This window comes from Talpa europaea, assembly GCF_964194135.1.
Source record: "Talpa europaea genome assembly, chromosome: X".
In the NCBI taxonomy this organism is placed as follows: Eukaryota; Metazoa; Chordata; class Mammalia; order Eulipotyphla; family Talpidae; genus Talpa; species Talpa europaea.
The window spans coordinates 54982639-55007283 of record NC_140081.1 but is presented as its reverse complement, the minus strand read 5'-3'; the positions used below and the strand labels follow the sequence as shown (position 1 = coordinate 55007283).

General features: G+C 33.6%; 1 protein-coding gene across 1 annotated transcript; it reads right to left on the bottom strand.

Annotated features, from left to right (window-relative positions):
- Positions 1-324: 324 nt before the first annotated feature.
- Positions 325-24645, bottom strand: ZNF711 (zinc finger protein 711; the record flags this gene model as incomplete). The annotated part of the gene is made up of 8 exons (XM_084258581.1): positions 325-1502; positions 2002-2145; positions 3482-3529; positions 4390-4527; positions 7278-7415; positions 8094-8249; positions 17834-18394; positions 24567-24645. The coding sequence occupies 8 exons, from the start codon at positions 24643-24645 to the stop codon at positions 325-327; spliced, it is 2442 nt and encodes an 813-aa protein (XP_084114707.1).

Genomic DNA, 24645 nt, shown 5'->3' with positions numbered 1-24645 from the left:
AACATATGTCCCTAATATGATTAGCCAAATAAAGTAGTTGTCTTTGCCTTTTCTTTCTTAAGTTTAATTATGCATATAATACTATTAAATAGACATGTTTTTCCACAACCATTCTATGGTTCTTAAATTCTTTAAGTATTTTCAAACGGCTACATCCCCTGTCAATTCAAATATTTAAGATCTTTAATACAAATAGTGTAAAGTTATGATTTAATATCAAGCTTTGTAACCAGATGAAATAGTTTGTGCAATTTTCCTCCCAACTACCAAATTTGATATCAAAATATCAAATTTTCAAAATAGCTTTTCTTTATAGTGATCTTATTACAGAAGAGCCTCTTTGTGGTGCCTCATAATATGCTGATTTTTTTCTGATGGTCTTCGGAATCCCTTCTTGCAGAATTCACACCTGTGTGGGTAGTCTTTTGTATGTATTGATATCACATGTCGTTTAAAGCCAGATGCATCTGTAGTGCTATATTCACAATACTCACATTGGTAAATCTTCCTTCCAGTATGGGTCTTCATATGCTTTTTGAGCTCATTTTGTTGTCTGAACCCTCTCTTGCATCTTTTACACTTCAATGTCTGATCCTTAGTATGAACTGAAAGGATATGACCACTAAGAATAAATGGATCTGATGTTTTAAAGTCACAGTGTCTACACTGATGAATCTTCCTACCCTTATGGATATCACTATGCTTTTTGAGCTCAGAAGGACGATGGAAACCTTTATCGCAAACCTCACATTTGTGAGGAAAATCCTTAGTATGGACAGATATGATGTGCCGCTTAAGGTCACTTGAATTGGTGCTCTTATGGTCACAATGAGGACACTGGTGTGTCTTATGTCCTTGAAACAAATCCAGATGACGCTGAAGCTCCCTCTCATCACCAAATGCCTGGGGGCAATGCTCACATTTATACGGCAAATTGCTACCATGCTTAGACTTAATATGAGTTTTCAGATTTGATTGATCTGCACACCTGAAGATACAATACTGACATTGATATGGCTTTTCACCAGTATGGGTTCTCATATGCTTTTTGAGTTCAGAAGGATGTCGAAAGCCCTTCCCACACTCAACACAAACATGAGGAAAATTCTTGCTGTGAACAGCCAGTAAATGTCTGTTTAACAGTCCTTGTTCTGCAGTTTCATAGTCACAGTATTTGCACTTGTGTATCTTCGGCTCCTTGTCTCTTAGTATAAGCTTATTTGAACTCAGTGGACTAGCCTCTCTGTATCTTCGTGTGTATTCTGTAAATTCATGGGTTTTGTCAACTTTGTTTATAAGCTTATGGCTTTCTAAGTGGTTATGAAAACTCACTTTCTTGTTAGTTGTAAAGTCACAATCTGTACACTGATATTTTTTTCTCATCAAATGATCAGGATGATTCTTCATGTGTCTTTTCAAGAATCCCCTGGATTTAAACTTTTTTGTGCAAATATGGCAAGGATATACTGTCAGGGGCTGTCCATCAGGACCTATTATAACAGCTAGATAAAAAAAAAAAAAAAAAAAGAAGTTGTGATATTTGGCCAAACTATTTTTTACAACAAAGATGCCATAAAAATTAGCTTGACATTCACTATGTGATAACTATACTAGTAGAATAAATTCCTCTAAGATAAAATGCACATTGAAAGTAAATTATGATAAATTATGATAGTTTACTAAAAAGTGATTGAGCAGCACTCTACTCAGACTATTCACACCAAAAGGTGTATTACATAAACTTTAAAAGCTAGATATAGGCACACTTTATTGTCAAACCTGAAAGCTATCTTTAAAAACATCATTCGGGTAAAGAGCAAACAAGTATAACTTTAATTATTACTAGTCACAGAGTTTAAAAATTATTTATATAAAATAAAAGCATGTATATCAGAGTAGGACTACACTATAAACAACTGACTTTTTTCCTTTGGATACAAAAAATACCTCTGCATTTTACATCATTTTAATACTCCCAAAATAAAGTATTCGTATTTTTACCTGTTTGCCATTGCCTAGTTTCTCCTCTTCTCCTCTTCTTGGCTTTTTGTTTAAGTACTTTATTTGTGTTAATGCTTTCACAAATCTGAAGGTACTGTGCTGTTGTACTACTTCTGTTTTCTAGTGTTGAATCCAAAGTATTTCCTGAAAAAAATTGATACACCACTAAACTACACATATTTATACTTTTTTGGTTTTGGTTAGATAAATTACTAGTGATGACATGATATTCAAGTGGCAATTGTGGTACTAAATTTCACAAAGTATAAGTATCTCCTTTCTCTCCTACACTCAAACACACACACATACAAACATATAAACACTTTAAATAGGATATGCCATAAAATTAACTAGGATTAATTAGGATATGCCATAAATAGGATATGCCATTAAATAGGATATGCCATAAAATATGGATATTAATTAGGTATGCCATTAAATAGGATATGCCATAAAATTATAGCTTCCAATTTATTCATCCTAAATGAGTGAATTGATAATGTGAATAAAACTTAAGATAATGAATTTTATGACTCCAAACAAAATATTGGCATCAAGTCATTTTTTCACCAATAATCCCTAAAGAAATTAAAAGGATTTAAGCAAAGAAATATGTATGTATCATGGAACCAGTATAGTCATGAGTATGTATAATGTATAACTAACAAGACAGCTCTCCTATATATATGCTTAGAATAGTTTATTCAATGTGAAAAGTACTAAGATTGATTTTAAGGGCAATTTCCCACAATTTCAGTGGGATTTAGTGTATACAAAATAAAATACTAATAAAATCTCAATTATTAGAAATATGTTGCTAGTCAATTTAGTTTAAACATGTAGTACTACAAAACTGCTTACTATTATTTATGTCTGTCATCAATTCCTCTGAAGTTAAGATAAATGAATGCATTTAAGTTTAGTGTCAAATACCTCTTAAAGATAGAAACAAAACACTTGGCCACTTTATCATAAGAAAAAGTCTCCTTGCTAAGAAAAAAAAAACTATCAACTGTGGAATGACACTATTTGGATATATTAAAAGTAGAAAGAAAAAAATTAAACTAACACATGAGTTTTTAGTAACAGTTATATAAATCTACTGGTTATCCAAGAAAATAGGCCTGTCCAAGGAAGATACTGATTGATATCATTAATAAATTTTACTTTTCAGTAAAAACAATTTCTATTTTATTTTATTCCACAGTCACATTTTAAAGCCCATGCTGTTAAAGTGCCTGATTTGTATCTTGAGATGAGTTGAAAATGAATAGCATTTGTAGAATAACACACATTGTTTGTATATAAATTAATCATTTCTCCAAAGGGGCAAACTCTTGTAAAACTAAGTAGATTAGATATGATAAGGCAAATAACCGTTCAACAAATGTATTTGTACACACAAACTAATAACTCTTCATTACCAAGCAATATATAAAACCAGCTATTTAAGTTAAATCTCATATCTAATGTCTCTCACCTGATGCTTGGCAATCTTCATACCTACGGGAAACTCTTCTTTCGTCTCCTAAAAATAAAGACTAATTAAAACTGATATACTGAGAATAATGATTACAAGTGGATCACATCATAATCTAGAAAACCTTACTTTGACCACCATACCTTGGGTTAATTTTTTTGTTCCATTCTTCTACTCCCATAGATACTAATTTCAGATACTAAAAATAAGGGCTGCTGTCAGCATCTTTAAAACTCAATACCTCGAATAATCTTACTTTTAAAATAAAAACTGGATAGATATTTCTGCAGAGTAACCTCAAATTTGAAAATGCTCTATAAATGACTGTTGAATGAATGAACCTTGGAAAAACCAAGTTAAGATAAATTAATGCATATGAACATCAAACTTTTTCAAAATGAAGAGTACACCTGGACCACCTTGTAAATTAAATAGGAATGAAATAAAACAGACAGAAAGGAAAAAAAATAACTATATAAATTTACCTTCCGTTAAGTACTTTCTAGAAGAGCACACCTGGATTTTTGTTCCTTTTCAAAATCCCAAAATCTTATTATTTGTTGTGCTAATACATGAAATAAACTTTTCCAAAAAGGGAAGGATCTATTTTCAAGGTATATTCCTATTTTAGAAAAATAAAACTTTTTAATGGCACTCATTTATACAGATAGGATTTTAAAATAAGTCCTATTGAAAAACAATGCCTTAAGCAAGGTTCATTTAAATCACACAAGATATGTGGTAGAAAAATAATGTACGTAAATAGAGATGAATCAGTCCATAGCAAAACATTCTATAGTATTAGCCAACTCATGGGGGGGCATTAGCACAGCATATTTAATGAAGTAAAGGCTGATCAAATAGATAGGTTATGTAACTTATCAGGTGAAAAAATGCCAGTGTCCTACCATATGCCGCAGCCCAGACAACAGGGACAACTGTTTTATTAACATCAGAGTCCTCAAGCTGAGTCTCAGGGAGAGAAGTTCCTTCCTCTTCCCCTACAATGACTTCCATGTAAACTTCATCTGCTATTTCAGCGCAACCTAAATTTTAGAAATAATTGCTTGTTTATAACCCCAAATATTTAATAAATGGGTAAAAAATTCCAAACAAATTAAACCTTTCAACTCTCAAGATTTTAATTTGGTAAAGTTTTAAAAATACATTAGGCACTTTTGGAGGCTAGTGCCACTAGAAGATAATATTTTACCAAAATCTTTATTCTCTTCTTAATACCTAGTCCTATGAAAATGGATTTTGATTATAGAAAACATGTATGTCTGAAGTATATTGACTGATCTTACAGTTCATTGGGCATTATAAATTTATAAAAAAGGGTTGCATTCCATAATTCTGCCTGATAGTGCTTTGGAACTCAGAAAGCGTTTTCCATAGCATCAATACTAGAAAGTGGTCCATGCTATCTCACATATTGTAACTTAAATGCAGAACTGTACATGCATGAAAAAGTTAAAAATACTAGTAATTGAACAAAAAATATAATTGAAACCGTGTATGTGTGTGTGTGTGTGTGTGTGTATAAACATGCACATTCACATACACAAATACAGGCACACATCAAAGATATTATGGGCTTAGCTCCAGATCACCGAAGTATAGCAATTGTCACAATAAAGTGAGTCACATAATTTTTTTTTTGTTTCCCGGTGTATGTAAGTTGTTTATATTACAGTCTATTAGGTGTGCAGTAGTGCTATTCCTAAAGAAAACAATGTACATACTTAATTAAATGTGACACAGAAACATGAAGTAAACACATACTGTTGGGAAAAATGGTGCTAATAGACTTGTTCAAAGCAGGGTTGTCACAAACCTTCAATTTGTAAAAAACGCAGTATCTGCAAAGCGCAATGAAGTACAATAAAACAAAGCGTGCCTGTACATATATCTATATCTATATCCTTGTGTAGATAAAAATATATAGATAAATAAAATGGTGGTGTTCAAAAATATGTGGAACACCCTTCAAGAGGCAGGATGTTAAGAGACTACTGAGGAAAAAAGCATTGAGTGAGACTCATTTTAAAAAGTAAAGTTTTGGTGTGAAAAAATTAAACCTAAACTGTCATTTAGTGTATTTTATATGAAATAATCTGTTTAGAGTTAAACTGTCAATAGAAAACAGGTTCAAATTCATGCTTTTCCTATGTGTCATACACTAGGATCGTTTATTCATTATAGAAGAAATGTGGAACTAATGTGGGAAAAAAGTGTTCCTCTTCTAAGCTTCCCTTCTCTCCATTAACCAGAAAGAGTAACTGGTCTAAGTTTTCCATATTCCCATGGAACTCTGGCATCAGCGAACCTAAAATTCAGTCTCCCACCTTCAACGGTGCCCTTTCCTGACCAATGAGTTAAAAAAAAAAGATTACCTTTAATCATTACACATAAAAACTGAATATAGTGTATCATGCTCACCACTAAGAGTCTAATATCATCCTTCACCTTCTTTTACCTGATTTACCCACCCCCTTCCCTACAGCTAATTTGTTCATGTACTCTAAAAGTTTATTTTTCTTTTATTTGGTTCATTCATTTTATTTCTTTATGCATCACATGAGGGAAATCATTCAGTATTTGTCTTTCTTGATCTGACTTGTTTAAGCGTAATGTCCTTTTATAACATTCATGTTATTAAAATAGCAGTTTTCTATCTTTAACAAAATAGATGAGCAATATTCCATTGTGTATAGACCCCCCCATCATATTTATCCAATCTTCTGTCAATTAGATTCTTTTCCTCTCCAACCAAATGCTCTCAACTCAATTATTTTGGTATTTTCAGCTGTGGTATATTATTCATGCTTGTGACTGGCGCTCCCCATGTCCTCTAGGGGAGGAAACTGAGGAGTGGGGCTCAAGCACAGTACAGGTAAGGCTGAATATTGTCAAGGTAATGCATTGAAGTGGGGTCTGTTGCCCTTTTAGGAAAAAAAAAACAGTATTTGTCTGAGTATGGCAAGAACTGTAAGTCTCAAGGAAGGGCTGTATTCTTACACTGTGAAGAATAGAAAGTAAGTAGAGAATAAAATTTCTTCATAAGGAAATGGGTAGAATGGCAAGAAAGGAAATCTCAGGAGGTATTTTTTTTTTTTTAATTCTCTGGTACTCGGTCCCAAGGATCTTAAAAACAGCAACTACTTGGAGATCATGAATAGTATAATGAGATTCTGTCAGCATGATTTTAAAGAATACTTACTCTGCTTATCACTCAGTTTCAGAAAGAGAATAGTTAGTCCTTCCTGCTAACTATTTAGTACTGCTAAATTCAGAAAGAGGCCAATAATGCCTACTGCCATGGGGGGGAAAACTCTGGCAGTACAGTTAGATATATAAGAATTCAAATTCTACCTTCTTCAATTAATACTGGAATGATCTTGGGCACTTAACTTCCCCGGAAATTTTTTCATTCCATATAAAAGGGATAATACCACCTACCTTAGAGATGAATTGTGAAAATCAAATGAGATAAAAATTCCCTAAGTATTTTATGTGCTCTACTAAGGCCAGAAATTGTATGCTGCTAATCTCTGTATTCCTAATATCTGAGGGATAGTATTTCATATTTTCAGAATTGAACATACATATATATATATGTATATATATTAAAGGTCAATAAAGATCCTTTTACAATTAATTACAGCAAAGGGTCGACTTTATTTTATTAAACCTTGTTTCTAATATAGTACTTTTATATCTGAGACTGACATTTTTAAAAGAGAATGCATGTTGGCTATTGGTAAGTCACTACAGTGTTTTGTTTTTCCCTTACTGATATCATCTTCTTCCTGAGAAGAATCTTTAACTGCCATATAAACCATCTTCTCCCGTTGTATTCGGCTCTGGTCAAGCACTCCAGTAACAGAATGTCCATTGGTGTACTCACTCTCAGTGACAATCTCTGTTCCCCCTTAAAAATTGAAACACATATAAAAATAGAGAAGCATCATGGAATAATTCCCTAAATTAATAAGGTGGGTATATAAGAAATATCTTCCTTGAGAATTACTATTACCAAGAAAATGTTCAAATATAAATTTTAAGTGTCAAAGAATTTTCTTATAAATTATAACTTAAATTTTCAGTCACTACTCAGAAATTAAAATAAATGCGAACACATATATCTCACTTATTTGACAAGCACTATATAAGTCTTACATGTAATTACTCACTTGGTCTTCACAAGAGCTCTGAGATAACTATCATTGTGGTCATTTTATGGATGAGGAAACAGGCAGAAGGAGGTTAAGTAACTCAACAAAGTTCGCTCTCGTAAGTGACAGAACTAGGATTAAATTTACCTGTAACTTGCACTATTTTAAACATTAATTATAACTTCCTACTCTAAACCAAATCCTCTCTAATAATTTATTTTGATATTTCTAATGTAATATACTATTATGTTTGAAAGAATCTAAGAATGACATATTCTGAATTAACATTTTTCATTAATATGCATTATTTTATATTCCATCCTCAAAGAAACCTATAAAAATTTCCCATTTTGAGTACAATTTTAGAACAGCCAGAAAAGGCTAAGTTCTCATTTTTAACTGTTTTAATAATAAATTGATATTAATCTTTTTACCTATTTCAACATCATCTTCAGCCTCCGCTTTAAATATATACACTTTTATTACTTCTGAACCAAATCCATCTTCTTTAACATCTTCTTGTGACCCATCACTGCCAATTTTTAATGGTGTGTTCCCCATATGATCTAATTTTTCCCCAACATCATCCACTGTAAAATATAAAGATGAAACTTAATTTAAAAAGTATCACTGACACTGAGAGTTAAATATAAGTGCAATGTGAAATACTGCGTTAACCACCTATCCACTATATTCACTTAATGACCTATTATGCAACCATTAAAAAGTGATATACTTCATGAAAAAAGAGTATACAAGATCCATTATATAAAATGACCACAATTATATAAAAAAACCCTTCACAGGATTCAACTTATATATGAAACACAACAGATTCATTTAAATAGGAAAAGCTTAAATAACCTTCCATCAATTAACCTCAAAATAAATAAAACAAGAATATAAAAGACATAGTACTCATAAAATAAGTCATGTAAACAAAAACAATAATTACCAGATTAAATAACAGTATTTGTAAAATAATGTGAAATCTAGGATTGGAAAAAAAGAAAAAACAATAACACCACCTGAATAATTTTATCAAAAGGACTTTTTTCTTTTAAAAAATATTTATTTACATATATTTTTTACATTATCATTCATTTTTATACAATGTTTGATTTCTCCTCAGGTGTAGTCCCTGTACAATTCACACCACCAATTCACCGTGAAACGTTACCATAGTCCCTTGTGCTCTTTCCACCCCATTTTGATCCTTTTCCCTCCACCTCCCAGAGATATTCAAAAAGGACTTTTCAAATATCATTATAAAAATATAATCTTAGCAAACTTTTAACTTCTGTTGAATCAATGAAAGATAACTTCAAGTCAGAAATTTTGTATATTATATTTAGCAATGTTGGCATTACTTCAAAATCATACAAAAAGTTAAAGCAATAATATGAGAATATACTTACATTTTAAGTATACTTTAAAAATTTGATTCTCTGCTATCTAGCCTTTATGAATAACATTCAGTTTTATATGAATACTATGCACAGACTATGCAATGAATATCATAATAAAAACTTTGTTCCTTAATTATAATATTAAATATATCCTCACAAATATTATATATCTACCATTTTTAACATTTATCACTGTAAAAAATGAAATGCAATCTAAATCAAAATTCTGTTCTTCCTTAATGCATATATCAAGGTATATGAATTTCTTTAGGTTTGAATAAATCACAGTAACCTAGTGAAATAATAAAAACTGTTTTGATAGTTTTTATTACACTTCAGTGATTGGAAGTGATCGCAGTTCCTTCTGGGATAAACGGAATTAAAAACATAATTCACGTATGTTCAGTGAAATAAGTCAGAAGGAAAATGAAAAGTATCAGATGGTTTCACTTATAGGAGTAATCTAGGGGAACCAAATAAGAAATCAGGGTAAAAAATACCACCAATACAAAACACAGCAAAACTAAAACAGACAGACAATAATAAATCAGAGAAGTCCTGCAGGGGAGGAGGAGGGAGAGGGATCAGAGGGAGGGAGGGAGGAGCACAGGGGACTGAGGTGATGGTGCATGGGTGCATTGGTGAAGGAAATTTTATGGGGACTACACCTGGTCGGGGAGGCCAATATTGTTTAAAAATGAACAATGATGTAAAAAACGTTAAAAAAAAACTATAATTCACAAAATTAAAGCCCATGAAATGGAACACATATTTTTGCTCACTTCACAAGAGTTCTGTACATAATTTTTGTATTAAGTATTGAAATTATTGTTGTTATTCTAATTGCATTATACCTTTCCTTAAGTACCATTTAATATCTTCATTATTTTATACTTAGATTAGATTTCGCATAACAAACCATTTGGAAACATATTGAGTAACTAAGCTTGTTCTGTATTTTATATTCATAGAAGATGATAGCTATTAAAGAAGTTAGTGTATAGTTTTAAGAAATATATCATCAAGCTCACTAAAATTTATTCTATAAACTTGGCTAAAGTACAGTATTATCAAAGACTTAATAGGTAACCAATTCAATTTAGAAATAGGCCCTCGAAGATTCTTTTTAATACAGATAGTACTCAAATTTTCCAAAATTAAAGCTTAACTTATTGATTTGTTCTAAGGTATGTACTATTCAACTCTCAGTGTTTATTCTCAACCCATATGACATTGCAGCAAGAAATAAACAGGCAATATTATGCACACCACACAATTCTACCTATTCCAAACATAACATTAAAAAAGGTGCACTGCTTGCCAACATGTCAAATTTTGCTAATTTTCAATATTCTTTCATAGCCCATTAGCACAATTTAATTAAAATTTCATTTCAACAAAATTTACAATAATCCTTTTAAAAGCTAAGTAGGCTCACTACTGTACCCAATCTATGTTACATCTCCCAAATACTTTATACTTCAGTATAAAATGTACTTTATACTTTATACTTGAAGAACCAACCATAGCGATAGGGTCAGGCAATATTTAAGGTATCTACACTCTACAATGCTGAAGCAAAACTTAATTAACAGTTAAATTACAAACGTGTTGCACTCCCAGGTATACACACAAGAGATCTGAAAATAAACGCACAAAACTTGGACAGGAATCAGCAGCTTTATTCATAATAACTAAAAAGTAGAAACAACCCAGATATCTATCAATTGATGAATGTATAAATAATATGTACATGCATATATTGAAATATTAATGGATTTTAAAAAAGGAATACGTATTGCACATACTATTACATGGATGAGCCTCGAAAACATTACGCTCCCTGCAGAACTTAATAAGCCTTAGGAAGATCCCAAGCAGACTCTGCCACGGTAGGAGCTGGTAGACCTCAGCAAGTCTTTGAATGGGGCAAGGAAGTATGCCCACCTCAGTAGGTCCCCACAGAACCCCACGGAACCCATCAAGTCCTGGGGAGGGTCCTGGAAGCAACCCAGACCTGGTAGGTCCTGGCAAGCAGTGGAACAGGCCCTTCCAAAAGGAGCAAATGTGACATGTCTCAGGCCAGTAGAGACCAGCACAGACTTAAACAGGATTGACACTGAAAAGATCCATGCTAGACTGAACCAGAGGTGGGTGGAGAGGAATGTATGGGTTGTGATCTGGAGTAGGAAACATCAGTGGCAGGGTGGTCAGCTCAAACAGAGCCCTGGGGAGAAGATAACAGAAGTTGTGTAGAGGCATACGCCCTTGAAAGTGGGGAAAACCTAGCACATTAGGCGTTCATCTGCACTCTCCCTTCCAACCCACTCAGATTGGTACTTTTTTTTTCTTTTTTTTCCCAATTTTTAAAAGATTTATTTAGTTTTTATTTATACAATAGCTTGGGTACAGTCCAGAGGTGCAGGAGCATGAGAGGATTCACCAGAGACAGAGTGGGGAGCAGAACTGGCAGACGGACCAAAAGCACTACTGAGGGGAGCAGCAGGCACGACAGGAGAGGTCTGCTGCACCATGTGGGAATCTGCCTGGCTGGCTGGGAATCGAACCCGCGCTGCAGAGGCTGCGGATAGCTTCACAGCACTGTGCTCAACCTGATGTACCACTGGGGAGGCCCGGGACTGGTACTTTTTGAAGCATTACTATGGGCACAAGGATTGCCAAGTCTCCCAGGCCAAAAAAGAGAAGAGGGATATTGATAATGTCACAAACATGAGCCAGTACAACCCCAAATCATCCACACCAATATCTGAATTCCTCTAAGTCCCTGCCCATACTGCTAATTCAGCAACAAGGAAATAGACCTGAGCACATAGTAAAGCCAGCAAAAGATAAAATATGTAAATAAAATGAAATAAAATAAAGATATTACAAATAATAACAACATAGGGAGACCTCAAATAACAAAAGGTGCAGAACTATCTAACACATGGAAATACAGGACCCTCAAGAGAGTGTGACATCACAAGGTGAGAACAACTCTCCAAAACACAAACACTAAATGATGAAAGATCACATCTAACTAGTAGAGTTCAGAACTGCTATAAAAAAGAAACTCGGGTAGGAATAAACCCCAAAAGCAATTCAATTCAGCAGAGACACTATAGAGGAGGAGAATGGAATGATGTATTCAAAATACTTGAAGACAGGGCCTCCTTGGTGGTGCAAGGGGTTAAGACACAACCCATGAAGCTATCGCGAGCCACTGCAGCAAGAGTTAGATCCCCTGCCAGGGAGCTACCCACATGGCACAACAGACCTCTCCTGACTTGCCTGCTGCTCCCCTCAGCAGTGTATTTCAGTCAATCTGCCTATTCTGCTCCCCCACCCTGTCTCTAGCCTGTACCCCCCCCCCCGCATCTCTGGCCTGTACCCCAGTTCTTGTATGCATAAATAAATCTTTAAAAACAAACAAAAAATCCCAAAATACTTGAAGACAGAAAGTTCCATCAAGAATACTACAAGACTCTCTTTCAGATATGAGAGAGAAATAAAGGTCTTCCCAGACAAACAAAATCTAAGGGAGTTTGCAAACACCAGACCTCCCTTAAAAAAGAAAAACAACACAAAGAAAATTAAATAAGGAGATAAACAGAACAGAATAGAATAGAAAAGAACAGAAAGACAAAATGCAGTTGCAAGTAACCCATAATCAATAATCCCTCTAATTGTAAAAGGACTGAACTGGCCAATCAAAAGGCAGAGTGGGAAGTTAGAGCTTAAAAACAAACAAACAAACAACAAAAAAACCCCAAACCTTCTAATTGTTTTCTCCAGGAGACCCATTAGAGCTCCAAAGATAAACATATGCTCAAAAAAAGAAGAAAATGTCTGGAAAACAATCCTCCAAACAAATAGGATGCAAAAAAGGGTGGCAGAGCCATACTTATATCAGATAAAATGAAGTTCCAATTTAAAAAGGTAACAAGAAAAAGGGATGGACATTATATAATTATTAAGGGATCAAAATATTGGGAAGACATAGCACTCACCAATATACATGAACCAAAGAAAGGAATACCAAATATATGACAACTATTAACAAACCTAAAAACAGATATTACCCTAAAAAGAGACATTACTGCAATTAGTGGTAAGGGACTTCAACAGCCTGTTTAATATCAATGAACACATCAACCAGACAGAAAATAAACAAGGAACCATATCCTTAAATAAGTTATTAGATCAGATGGCTCTACTAGATTTTTTTTTTATTTAAAGATGTATTTATTTATTTATACAAGCACTGGGTACAGTCAGAAGCACGGGAGGGTGAGTGAGAGAATTCACCAGAGCCAGAGTAGGCAGCAGAACAGGCAGAACGATGAAATACACTGCTGAGGGGGAGCAGCGGGTGCAGCAGGAGAGGTCTGTGCGCCATGTGGGACCCTCGCCGGTGGCCTGGGATCGAACCAGCGCTGCAGAGGCTGTGGGCAGCTTTACAGCCCAGCACTCAACCGCTGCGCCACCAAGGGAGGCCCAACTAGATAGTTAAAGGGCAGTACACCCCCCCAAAAGAAGCTGAGTCCACATGGAACTTTTTCCAGAATTGAAAACATGCTGGGTAACAACGTAAGTGTCAGTAACTTCATGAATTTTGAAGTCATACCCAGCATCTTGTCTGATCATGATAGTATCAAACTAGAAATTTATCGTCACAAGGATGCAGGAAAAACCTGCATGGTGAAGACTGAAAACCACACTATTAAATAACTATTAGATTAATGAGGAAATCAAAGAAATTAAAAACTACCTGGAGACAGATGAAAATGAAGATGACCAACCAGAACCTGTGGAATGAGGAAAATCAGTACCAACAGCGGAGTATATAGCAATACAGACACCTCAAAATACGGAGGATCATTAGAGAGACTATAAATGACTTTATGCTAACAAATTGAAAAATCTAGAAGAAATTGTCAAATACTTAAAAGCATATGAACTTCCAACATGGATAGAAGTGGAGAGGATAATGCTACACAAAATAAGTCAGGAGAAAAATAAAATCAGAATGGTGTCATTTATTTGTGGAATGTAGAGAACATAACAGAGGGCCAATGAAAACCAAATGAATAATAAACTCTTATCTGACCTCAAAACTCAGGCAACCAGAGGGAAAATGTGGCAGGATGGGAGTGGAGAAGGGAAAGAGCCCAATGGAAAATGGTGGAGGATGTTGGGGTACTGGTGGTGGAAAGGGTGTGAAAGTATACAGTTGCAGAGACTTGAACCTGTAACCCCCGGAACATATACAAAGATGTAAACATACTTTACCTCAATAAACACAATTGGAAAGGAAAGAAAAAAGATACCTAATGAAGGGGAGAAAATATGTGTACACCATACATCTAACATGGGGCTGATAGCCAAGATGTACAAAGAACTTATACATCTCAAGAAAAACAAAACAAATACCCAGTGAAAAAAGGCAGGAGTGCTAAATAGGGACTACCCCCAAAAAGACATAGGTAACCAACAGATACATGAAAAAAATGCTCATCATGAGTTACTGTCAGGGAAATGCAAATCAAAATCACAATGATATTCCACCTCACTCCAATGACAATTGACCCTTATCAAAAATATATAAATACATCAGAAATAACAAATGTTGGCAAGGCTGTGAAGAAAACGGAAGCCTCACACACTATTGGTGGGATAGTAGACTGGTCCAACCCCAATGGAAAACAGTATGAAGGTTTCTCAAAATATTAAAAACAGATCCACCAATTCCACTTGTAAGTATCTAATTGAAGAATACAAACTCACCAACTAAAAGGGATATATGCACTTCTATGTTCATTGCAGCAGTAGTCACAATAGTCAAATGATGGAAACAACCTAAATGCCCACTGACACAGCAGCAGATCAGGAATATTTGGTATATATGCATAATAGCGTACTACTCAACTATAAAAACGCTTTTTCATGCTTTTGCAATAACATGGATGGAACTGAGGGGTTTATGCTAAGTGAAATAAGTCAGAAGGAGAATGAACAAATATTAAATTTTACTAATATGTGGAATATAGAGAAAGAAATAAAGAAAAACAAACAAACAAACAAAAAAAAAAACAAAGGAACTGACGAAACTAAACCAAAACAAATCCTAGAAATATGATTGCAGAATTGAGGCTACTAGAGGGGGAGGTAGGGTGGGAGTGAGAACAAAGGGGGGTGGGTCCCAAAGGCCTAGGATGAAGGACTATGGGTACTTTGATGGTAGGGATAGTGTGCTGAACTGAGGTGGTGTGAACCTATATCCCTAAATCATATACAGTGTTGTCAATCAATGTTATCTTAATAAAGAAAAAGTAAACATTATGCTAAATGGTAAAAGACAGACTAAAAACATAGTATATGATTACATATATAGCAAATGTTCAGAATAGGCACATCTCTAAGAGACTGACATTTGATTAGTTTTTGCCTACAGGGTGTGTAGAGGAGGGTGACTACTAAAAGATATGGTATTTCTTTTAGAGGTGAATAAAAATTTGAAAATTGATTGTGGTGTTGGTTATACAATTCTGTGTTGGTATTTTTAAAGAGGAGCACATCTAAAATAATTTAAGATAGATGGAAAGAATTTCCAAGATACTTAGTACAAGTGGCAGCGCCTAACCATATGCTAAAATACTTTGCTAAATTTGGCCTGAAAGTGGAAAAAACTCAGATACACCTCTCATTTTGAGAAAAATACTACATAGCTCTGTAACTCAGCTACTGATAAACTAGTTACTGGCTATTGATATGATCTCCTCATAGGAATATCTCTTAAATATTTTGAAGATCTCTCTTGGAAGAAAATCCAAGAGGACTCATTAAAAAAGTATTTAGTGTTGGGCCTCCCCGGAGGAGTAGCGGTTGAAAGCTGGGGTTGCGAAGCTGCCCGCAGCTTCTGCAACGCTGGTTCAATCCCCGGCCACCGGGTGAGGGTCCCACATTGTGCGCAGACCTCTCCTGGCCCCCACTGCTCCCCTCAGCAGTGTACTTGTCAGTCTGCCTGCTCTGCTCTCCGCTCTGCCTCTGGTGAATTCTCTCACCCTCCCACATTTCTGACTGTACCCAGTGCTTGTATAAATAAATAAAATAAAATGTTTAAAAAAGAAAGTATTTAGTATTTTTGTATTCCCTAAAAATGCCATTTAGTATATTCCATTTACCACAGTAAAACATTGCTTACGTTTTACAGGGATTTTTTAAAATAGTTGCGGTTTATTTACTAACGGGTAGGAGTAAATAAACAGCTAATACCCAACCTAAGTCTCCCTAAAAGGTTTCTGCAGCAGTTCCAGTATTATTCATGCAATACAATGTTCTCTATAATTTTCAGTCTAATCCTATTAGACTAGAAAAACAGAAATCCTTTGCATTTGATATATAAGGCAATGTCAAGAAAAATATTCTAAAATAATATTTTATATATTTTATATATTTTAAAAAATCTTTCACAGAATCAAATCACAGAAGATATGTAAGTTGTAACCATTCACAATACATAAGATGTCTAAATTTCAGACTATTTAAATACCACAATTTAGTTTGACAAGTACTCTTTTTAAAGGAATACAGAATTTATTTTGGTACAGAAAGACTATGAACATTTGCCTCACTATTTTATATAACCATAACCACAATTTTCCCCTTAATGTCAGCTTAAGATATAATTAGGGAATTGTTTCAGTAAACCACATCAATTTAAAATGAGGTAACATTTGCACAAACTAGTCTCTGAATGGTTTAAATTAGTCCCTTAAAAACAATGTGATTATTCACCTTCAAAAGTGCTTATAAGAGAAAAAGTTAAAATTCTAGGTTTTACAATAATATTTATAAATTTAATAAATCTAATTTATTTTTAGTTTTAAACCGATATATATATATATATATATATATATATATATATATATAACATAATCATTTTATACATACTATTTGGTACTTTCCAATCATTTTTGTTATTTTAGAAAGAACAAAAGTCCTCCCTGGAAAAGTGAAGTCTTTATGTAATCTTTACTACTACTTCCAGCATGATCCCTTCAAAACTTGTAAGGAACAAATACATTTCTCCAGGCTCTATCTATAACTTATCATGAGATTTTTATTATTGTTGCTGTTTGAGGTAATCCCACCACTCACAATGAGAACAAGATATTTCTAAATTTCTACTTAATGGAACATCTTAAGAATAGCATAAAGGATCTGAAATAAGCCCATTAAAATATTTCTTCATAGAATATACACACATATTTAAATAAACAGAAAGTAACCACAGAGAGAACTCTAGAATACAACCTGAGTTTATAATTTAATTTTAATGTTTTTAATTAAAAAACAAATTACTTATTTCTTAAATTCCTAAGCAATACTGATCTGCCAACTCCAGTACTTGCCATATTAAAAAGAAACCAGTGGTTACATAAAATAATATTCTCCTTTGAAATATAAACATGTACATTAAAATTTTCTATTTAATGTTCTTGGTTGAACCATCCAAGTCTGTATTTCTATTCGAAGATATTAATAAACTGCATTATTTCACTTCATTTTGGCTGCAAATTTTCACTGAGCAAATTAAAAACATAAGCAAATTCAAAAATCATCTCAACAACACAACTTTGAAAACAAAAATTAAAGTAAATTAACCCCATGACTGACTGAATAATTCCCCATCCCAAAAAAAACTTTCCAGGTTATATATAAATCAATCTCTCAAGTAATTACAGAATTTATATTTTACTTACAAGATATCATTAAGTAGTCCTCAGAAGTGCTCTTGACATCAACATCATCATCATCATCGTCATCTTCATCTTCCTCAGTTTTAATAGTAACTGTAGAACCGGGAACACCACCAGCTGTTTGAATAACAGTTTCTGTATCTGAATTTGTTACAAGAACCTCCTCTGATACCATTGTGGGAGAGTCAACTCCTGAAATGCAATCTTGGACCACATGTTCTAAGTGTCCATCAGGGCCAGTAACAAGATCAGCAACAAAAACCTGTTCAGGTACTCTAACGGTTTCTGTAATTAGCTCAGAAGCCAAAATGTGATCACCATCATCTTCCTCTAAATCCTCTTCAATGGCAACATCAGCTTCAAGTACAGCTTCAGGAACAATCACACCTTCTGTTACTACATCAGTTTCAGTGATGATATCAGGCCCATGGACAACTTCAGCTGCAAGACCATGATCGAGAGCTATCCCATCATCTGTGACAACATCAGAAACTAATACAGCCTCAGGAACTGAAACAACAATATGGTCTCCATCGATATGCGCAGTACCAGCCATTCCAGCCACTATAATACAAACGATTATACAAAACACATTATTGTTATATTAATTAAAAGTACTATATTTAATACATCAGATGACAAAATGTTCTCAAAATAATAAATAGTCCTGGCCAAACTTATCACTAAAAAAAAAATCACAATTTAGGGCCTCCCTGGTGGTGCAGGCAGTTGAGCACAGTGCTGTGAAGCTGTCCGCAACCACTGAAGTGCAGGTTTGATCCCTACCGGCTGTGGAGATACCCACAAGGTGAAGCAGACCTCTCCTGTCTCGCCCACTGCTCCCCTCAGCAGTGTGTTTCAGTCAGTCTGTCTGTTCCCCACTCTGTCTCTGGTGAATCCTCTCATCCTCCTGCACATCTGGTCTGTACCCTGGTTCTTGTATGCATGAATAAATAAATCTTAAAAACATCACAATCTATCTGCAATAAAAGCCATCATCAACCAGGAACTAGGGTAGAGGTGGGAGAAAACAATGTTAGTAAAATATAAATTGAGCCCTGAAAGAATAATGTACTTTATTTTCAAGTAAAACATAAAGCCACACTGAGATAGCACTACACATCAATTAGAAAAGCTAAAATAAAAAAAATGATACCGCCACAAACTGGTGAAGAGAAGAAGAAACTGAATCTCTCATATGTCTTCTCATATCTTGCTTGTGGGAAAGTAAAATGGCAAAAGCCGCTCTGGAAAACAGTTTGGCAGTTTCATATGAAACTGAACACACACTTTAAATCCAAAAGTTGCACTTTAGGACATCTTTCCCAGAGATATTAAAACTTATGTTTATACAAAAAAAGTCATGAATATTCATAGCAGTCCCTGGTAGCTATTTCTCCCAAGAGCAAAAAAATTGAAAACAACCCAAAAGTCCTTCAGTAGGTACATTATTGATTAAACCCACTCTGGCACAACTTTAACATAGAACACTACTTAAAAATAAAAAAGGGACAAACTACTGATACATTCAAGAATTTTTATCAATCTCCAGAGAATTATGCTGAGTAAACAAAAGACAGTATCATATATTAATGAAATTTATATAGCATTCTCAAAATTATAAAATTATATACCTATTGAAATGGAAAACATATTAGCAGTAGCCAAGCATGGCTTGGCTTGTGTGAACCTATTAGCATAACATATATGATGATGAACAGTTCTGCATCTTCACTGCAGTGGTGCTTACACAAGTCCACATAAACACAAATCCAAATGTATGTTAAAAATGTTAAAATCTGAATGAGATCTAGTCTAGTTAACAATAATGCACCCATGTTAATGTTCACATTTTGATATTACACTACAGTTATATAACATGTAACTTCTGGAGAAAGATGGGAAAGGAGTATAGGGAACACTATGTACCAGTTTTCTACTTACTATTAAGTCTAGTTTTTTTTTTTTAATTTAAAACTAAGGTGAAAAATTATGAAAGGATGCCAATACGTTAGTGAGCTAACAAAATATGACAAGCTTATTACATCATAAAGCATGTTATAAAATTCCCTGAACAACTCTGTAAGAATGCTTACAATCAAAAGTGGAAGGCATAAAACAGACTTTTTCTATTCATTCTCTATTTCACTGGCCATTTCAGAGGCAGAGAAAAGGTGGGGTTCAAATTTAGCATTCAACCAGACTGGAAATGTGTTTTTAGTGAGGAAAGCTTAAATGTTAAATCAATAAAATTCAAAGTATTGCAATTCTACATATATAAACAATAAAATTAATATTTCATAAAATCTTTTCTCAAATCATACTTAGAATAAGGGAATTTCCACTTATTTTAGAACTCTGCTGATAGAGGTAAGTTTGCTTCTTGAGAACAGAAACTAAGGAAGGATCAAAGGATTGAACACTAGTGCTGGCCTAGGCTCAGATTCTGGTTGGGAGAATTCTAAGAAGACAGAATGGAATAGTTGCTTTTCGGCTTACCTGGCCTCTACTTTAATCAGAACTTACAGGTCAAAGTAAATCAGATCTAAACCAAAATAAATCCAAATAGGCATACTTATCCCGAACTAAGAAATCTCAAAGATTCTAGAATAAGAATTGATAACCCCCCCCCCAGGGTACTGGTATATTACTCAGACCAAGATCCAAGATGTCTTGTATTAAATGCTATTCTTTCTTTTTAGTTCATCTATTGGATTTCATTGGATCTCTAAACAAAGTCACGTATTTAACTATACACTAGTTATATTAATTGAGCAGTGATTTTGCACCAAGCAATTTGCTAATACTTTTACATATATTATCTCATTTAAGCCTCAGAACAACTGTACAATATGGTGACCATTATCTTTCCCATTTTTAATATGAAGGAACCCTGCTTTAGAGAGGTTAAATAAGTGTGCCCAAGGTTTACTCTGGAAACTGAACTCATAGCTTCACTCCAGATTGGTTTTTTGTCAACTAGCCTAAAGAAGGAGAATAGAATTTACTCATTCAGTTAACTGTTTTTTTAAAAAAAGAGATTTATAGGGTAAGACATATGAGTCAGTACTAAAAGAATTTCTAAAAGAAAAACAGTCGAAAGACCTATCACATAGGTCTCATTTAAATTTTAAATCATTTATTATGTTGCATTAAATGGCATCAAAATTTATCTCACTACATGGTAAGCTATAAATAAAAACTCACTTAAAAGTATGGACTCAATTAATCAGATAACATTAAGAAACAAGACATCATTTTAAGACTTCCCATTGCACTAAAATTATTTTATTAAATGTGAATGCCTGGAACTTAACCAGAGAGATAACACAAAATTTGGTATTTTGGGAATTTGTCTTGAGCCACTACCTAAGTATGCTTTGCTTTTTAAATCCAATAGCAACATACACTTTGCAGCAATAAAATCTTAAAACAGCTATTAGAGTCAATGGCAAAGATTCCAAGGACAACCATTATACTGAGGCACCAGCAGAAGATTACATAAAACATCATGTTGTGAATTTTAAAATCTCAAGTATCAGTCCAACAAATCTGATCGAATGAATTTCTGAATTAAATTTAATGCCGCAGAATCTTTGTGTAGTATTCATTGCATCCCAACCTTGTAACATTTAGAAATTCCCTGCCACTTACTATAATTACTTGACAAGCTCAACTTATGTATACTAAACTCCATGTTTCAAAAAAAAATTATCATTGGAATTGCAAATATCTAAGTTTTGATGTTAATATAAATTTAAAGAGAATGTAGCTAATTTCCAATAATATTTCAGAATTTGTAAAGTTTAATGAGTGTCAGGTGAACTAAAACACAAGGGAACCACTTTCGAAGAAACCTAAATTATCAGGGCTAAAATTACCATCGTCAAATATCATCCCGATAATTCCTTTAGGTGTAGACCTGCTTGAGATTTTTACATTTCTTATAATGTCATATGAAAAGTGAAAATGCCTGTATATGAAATTAAACCCATAATTGCTCATCAAAATGAGTTCCAGCCTTCTAAGAGTTCTGAATTTATTTACTAAGAACAAATGGAAAACTTACAAACTTTAGTTCACCATCAACACTAAACACAATTGGGTGAACATTACCTGTATCAGTCATTTCTGATCTAACTGGATATTTAGCAAAATAATCTCATAAAAAATGTAGAACCAATATAGCTGGCATCAATTTATATGCCTAAATTTGTTATAAATTTAAAAGAGCATAAATGTGGAATTTAAAAATATTTTGAAAGAACACATCCTTTCAAAAACCAATAACCACAAAAACACTACTAGCCAGCTGAAGCATAAACAGCTGTAAGCAAAAAAACTATGGCTTAAATAAGTAAAAATAAGTTGGTTCACTATATTAAATTCATTTTAGAAAGCAGTTTAAATTATACTATGAAAATACCAATTAAATATCTAGCCACAGTTCACAATTTTTTCCATTCCATTACTCCCAAATGACCATGGATAGTAAATGAAAATTTTACTTTCTACTGCATAACATGTTTACATGAGTGTCTATGTGTATCTGTATGTATCTTTTCCCCAATTCGAATGAAAGCTATTCCAGAAATATGCTGTTTATCCTGTGCTTTCAGATTCACGGTGCTACTCTGCCATATGCCTCCAAGGGCTCTCAAAGTATAGCCTAAGACTCAAAACAAAAGTATTCTAAAACATTAAAAATAACACAACTCAAATGTCTATCAAATGATGACTGGATAAACAAACTGTAGTTTATCCATAATGGAATATTATTTGGCAGTAAAAAGGAATGAAGTACTGATATCCCTTACAACAGATGAAACTTGAAAACACTGCCACATGCCTCTGAGGTAGACACAAAAGGCCACATATTATAAGATTCAATGTATATCAAATGTCCAAAATAGGCACATCCATAAACAGAAATACCAGTAGTTGCCTGACTCTGGAGGTAACGGTAGTGGTGACTGTTGTACAACTCTATGAATATACTAAAAACCACAGAATTGTATACTTTAAAATGGGTGAACTGTATGGCATAAGAATTTAATCACAATAAAAAGAAATAATACAAAGCCATGTACACAGTATTTCAATATGCATGTTCTACTTCCCTAGCAACTAAAAGGAAATGAAGTGGTACGTGTAATAAGAGATCAATAAACCCTGAGGACATTGAAAAGGAACAGCAGAAAGGAAGGTAAGAGCCCACTAAATATTCACCAGTACATTTTTTTTTCATCCTTTGAAAGGAAGCATGCTTTTCTTGATGTCATCTGACAACTTCAGCAGAAAAGGGGATTTTAGACTTTACCAAATGTTACAGAGTAGGTAATATTTTGTATTAAATGGAGAAAATAATGGGTTCTTTCATTTTCAAAATATCTTATTTTAAAAGGTAAAAATTCAAAGTTGCTATATCAACCAAAACTTATCATATGGAAGTTCAAGTGTTACAACATTCTAAAAAACTGTATCCAGCAAAGAATTCATAAGGTCATCTAAAATGTTTTATTGTTCATCCTTCCAGAATTTATTCCTGGACCTTTTCTTATCCTTATCACTTGTAATCATGTATAATCAACACACTCACTTCTGACTCTGAACAGAAGAATCAATCCATGATTCCTTTCTATTTCATCAATTACATAGTAATCTCAATTCCCTGCACATTCAGTCTTGATCTACACATTGTACCTTCATTCATCAAACTGAAATGAAATGCCCAGGAGGCTTACTACTGGAGAGGACCTTAAATTTTATCTAGTCCAACCAGCTCATAAAAGTAAATTAAGTTATTTGCACAAGCTTACTCAGATAGTTAATAGTTCTGCCAAGACAAGAATCCAGTTCTTCTGACCCTTATTAACTGTGGGCTTTATAACAGAAGACAAAATATCATATTCAAATATATTATCTGAAAACAGTAGCATCATTTTATTTATTGAGCAAATTATCAGCAGTTATAATCCCCTAATTTTAAATCTGATTTTCTGTAATGCCTCATATTTTCTGTTTACTTTTGATCCTAATTTACCATTTCTCTTCTCTATTAACACTCTATGACTTTTCAAATCTTATCACTTTGTTCTTGCTCCTTATACGTCAGATACATTTTCTCTTCTATAGTTCAGACTAACCCTGCCCAAATTGTTTTTGACTGTCAATAGAGTTTTAACAACTTCATCAAAATGATAACTGTAAGAGGCTGCCAGAAAACTTGATCACAAAAGTGAGTCTTGTTTTTTTGAACAAGAAAAATAATAAAATGTTACTAGTAGCAACTTTCTGAGGCTATATTATCAGAATATAATTAATTGCCAAGTACATGATTTTTCCTAGATCACTACTTCTTTGAATTGACTGAATAACTTCTTTTTCTACCTTTAACAATGTGAACTTAAAATGTATTTTAGAAAGCCAATTATATATTTCATGCATGTGAGAACTGAGGCAGTTATTTATCTAAATTGACTTTCTTCATTTCCAATGATATTACCACTATATTCAAATTTCCTTACCTCAAACTGCTCAACAAATTTTAAGACTGATGTTAAGTATATTATATCCACATAGTACTTTCCTTATAAAAAAATAAGCCCTACAAATATATTTTCTGAGCAAAAGAACAATTCATTGTAATTCACCCCTCTCTCAATATAGTTTTGATATTGAGGTATGTTCTGATTTTTAAGAAAGAAAAAAAAATATAACAAAGAAAATGCTTTACCAAAATCCTGCATAATCATGGTATGGGCCATTCTAGAGTCTGATGTGTGCAATCCAAGACTTCCACAGCCTGAATCCAT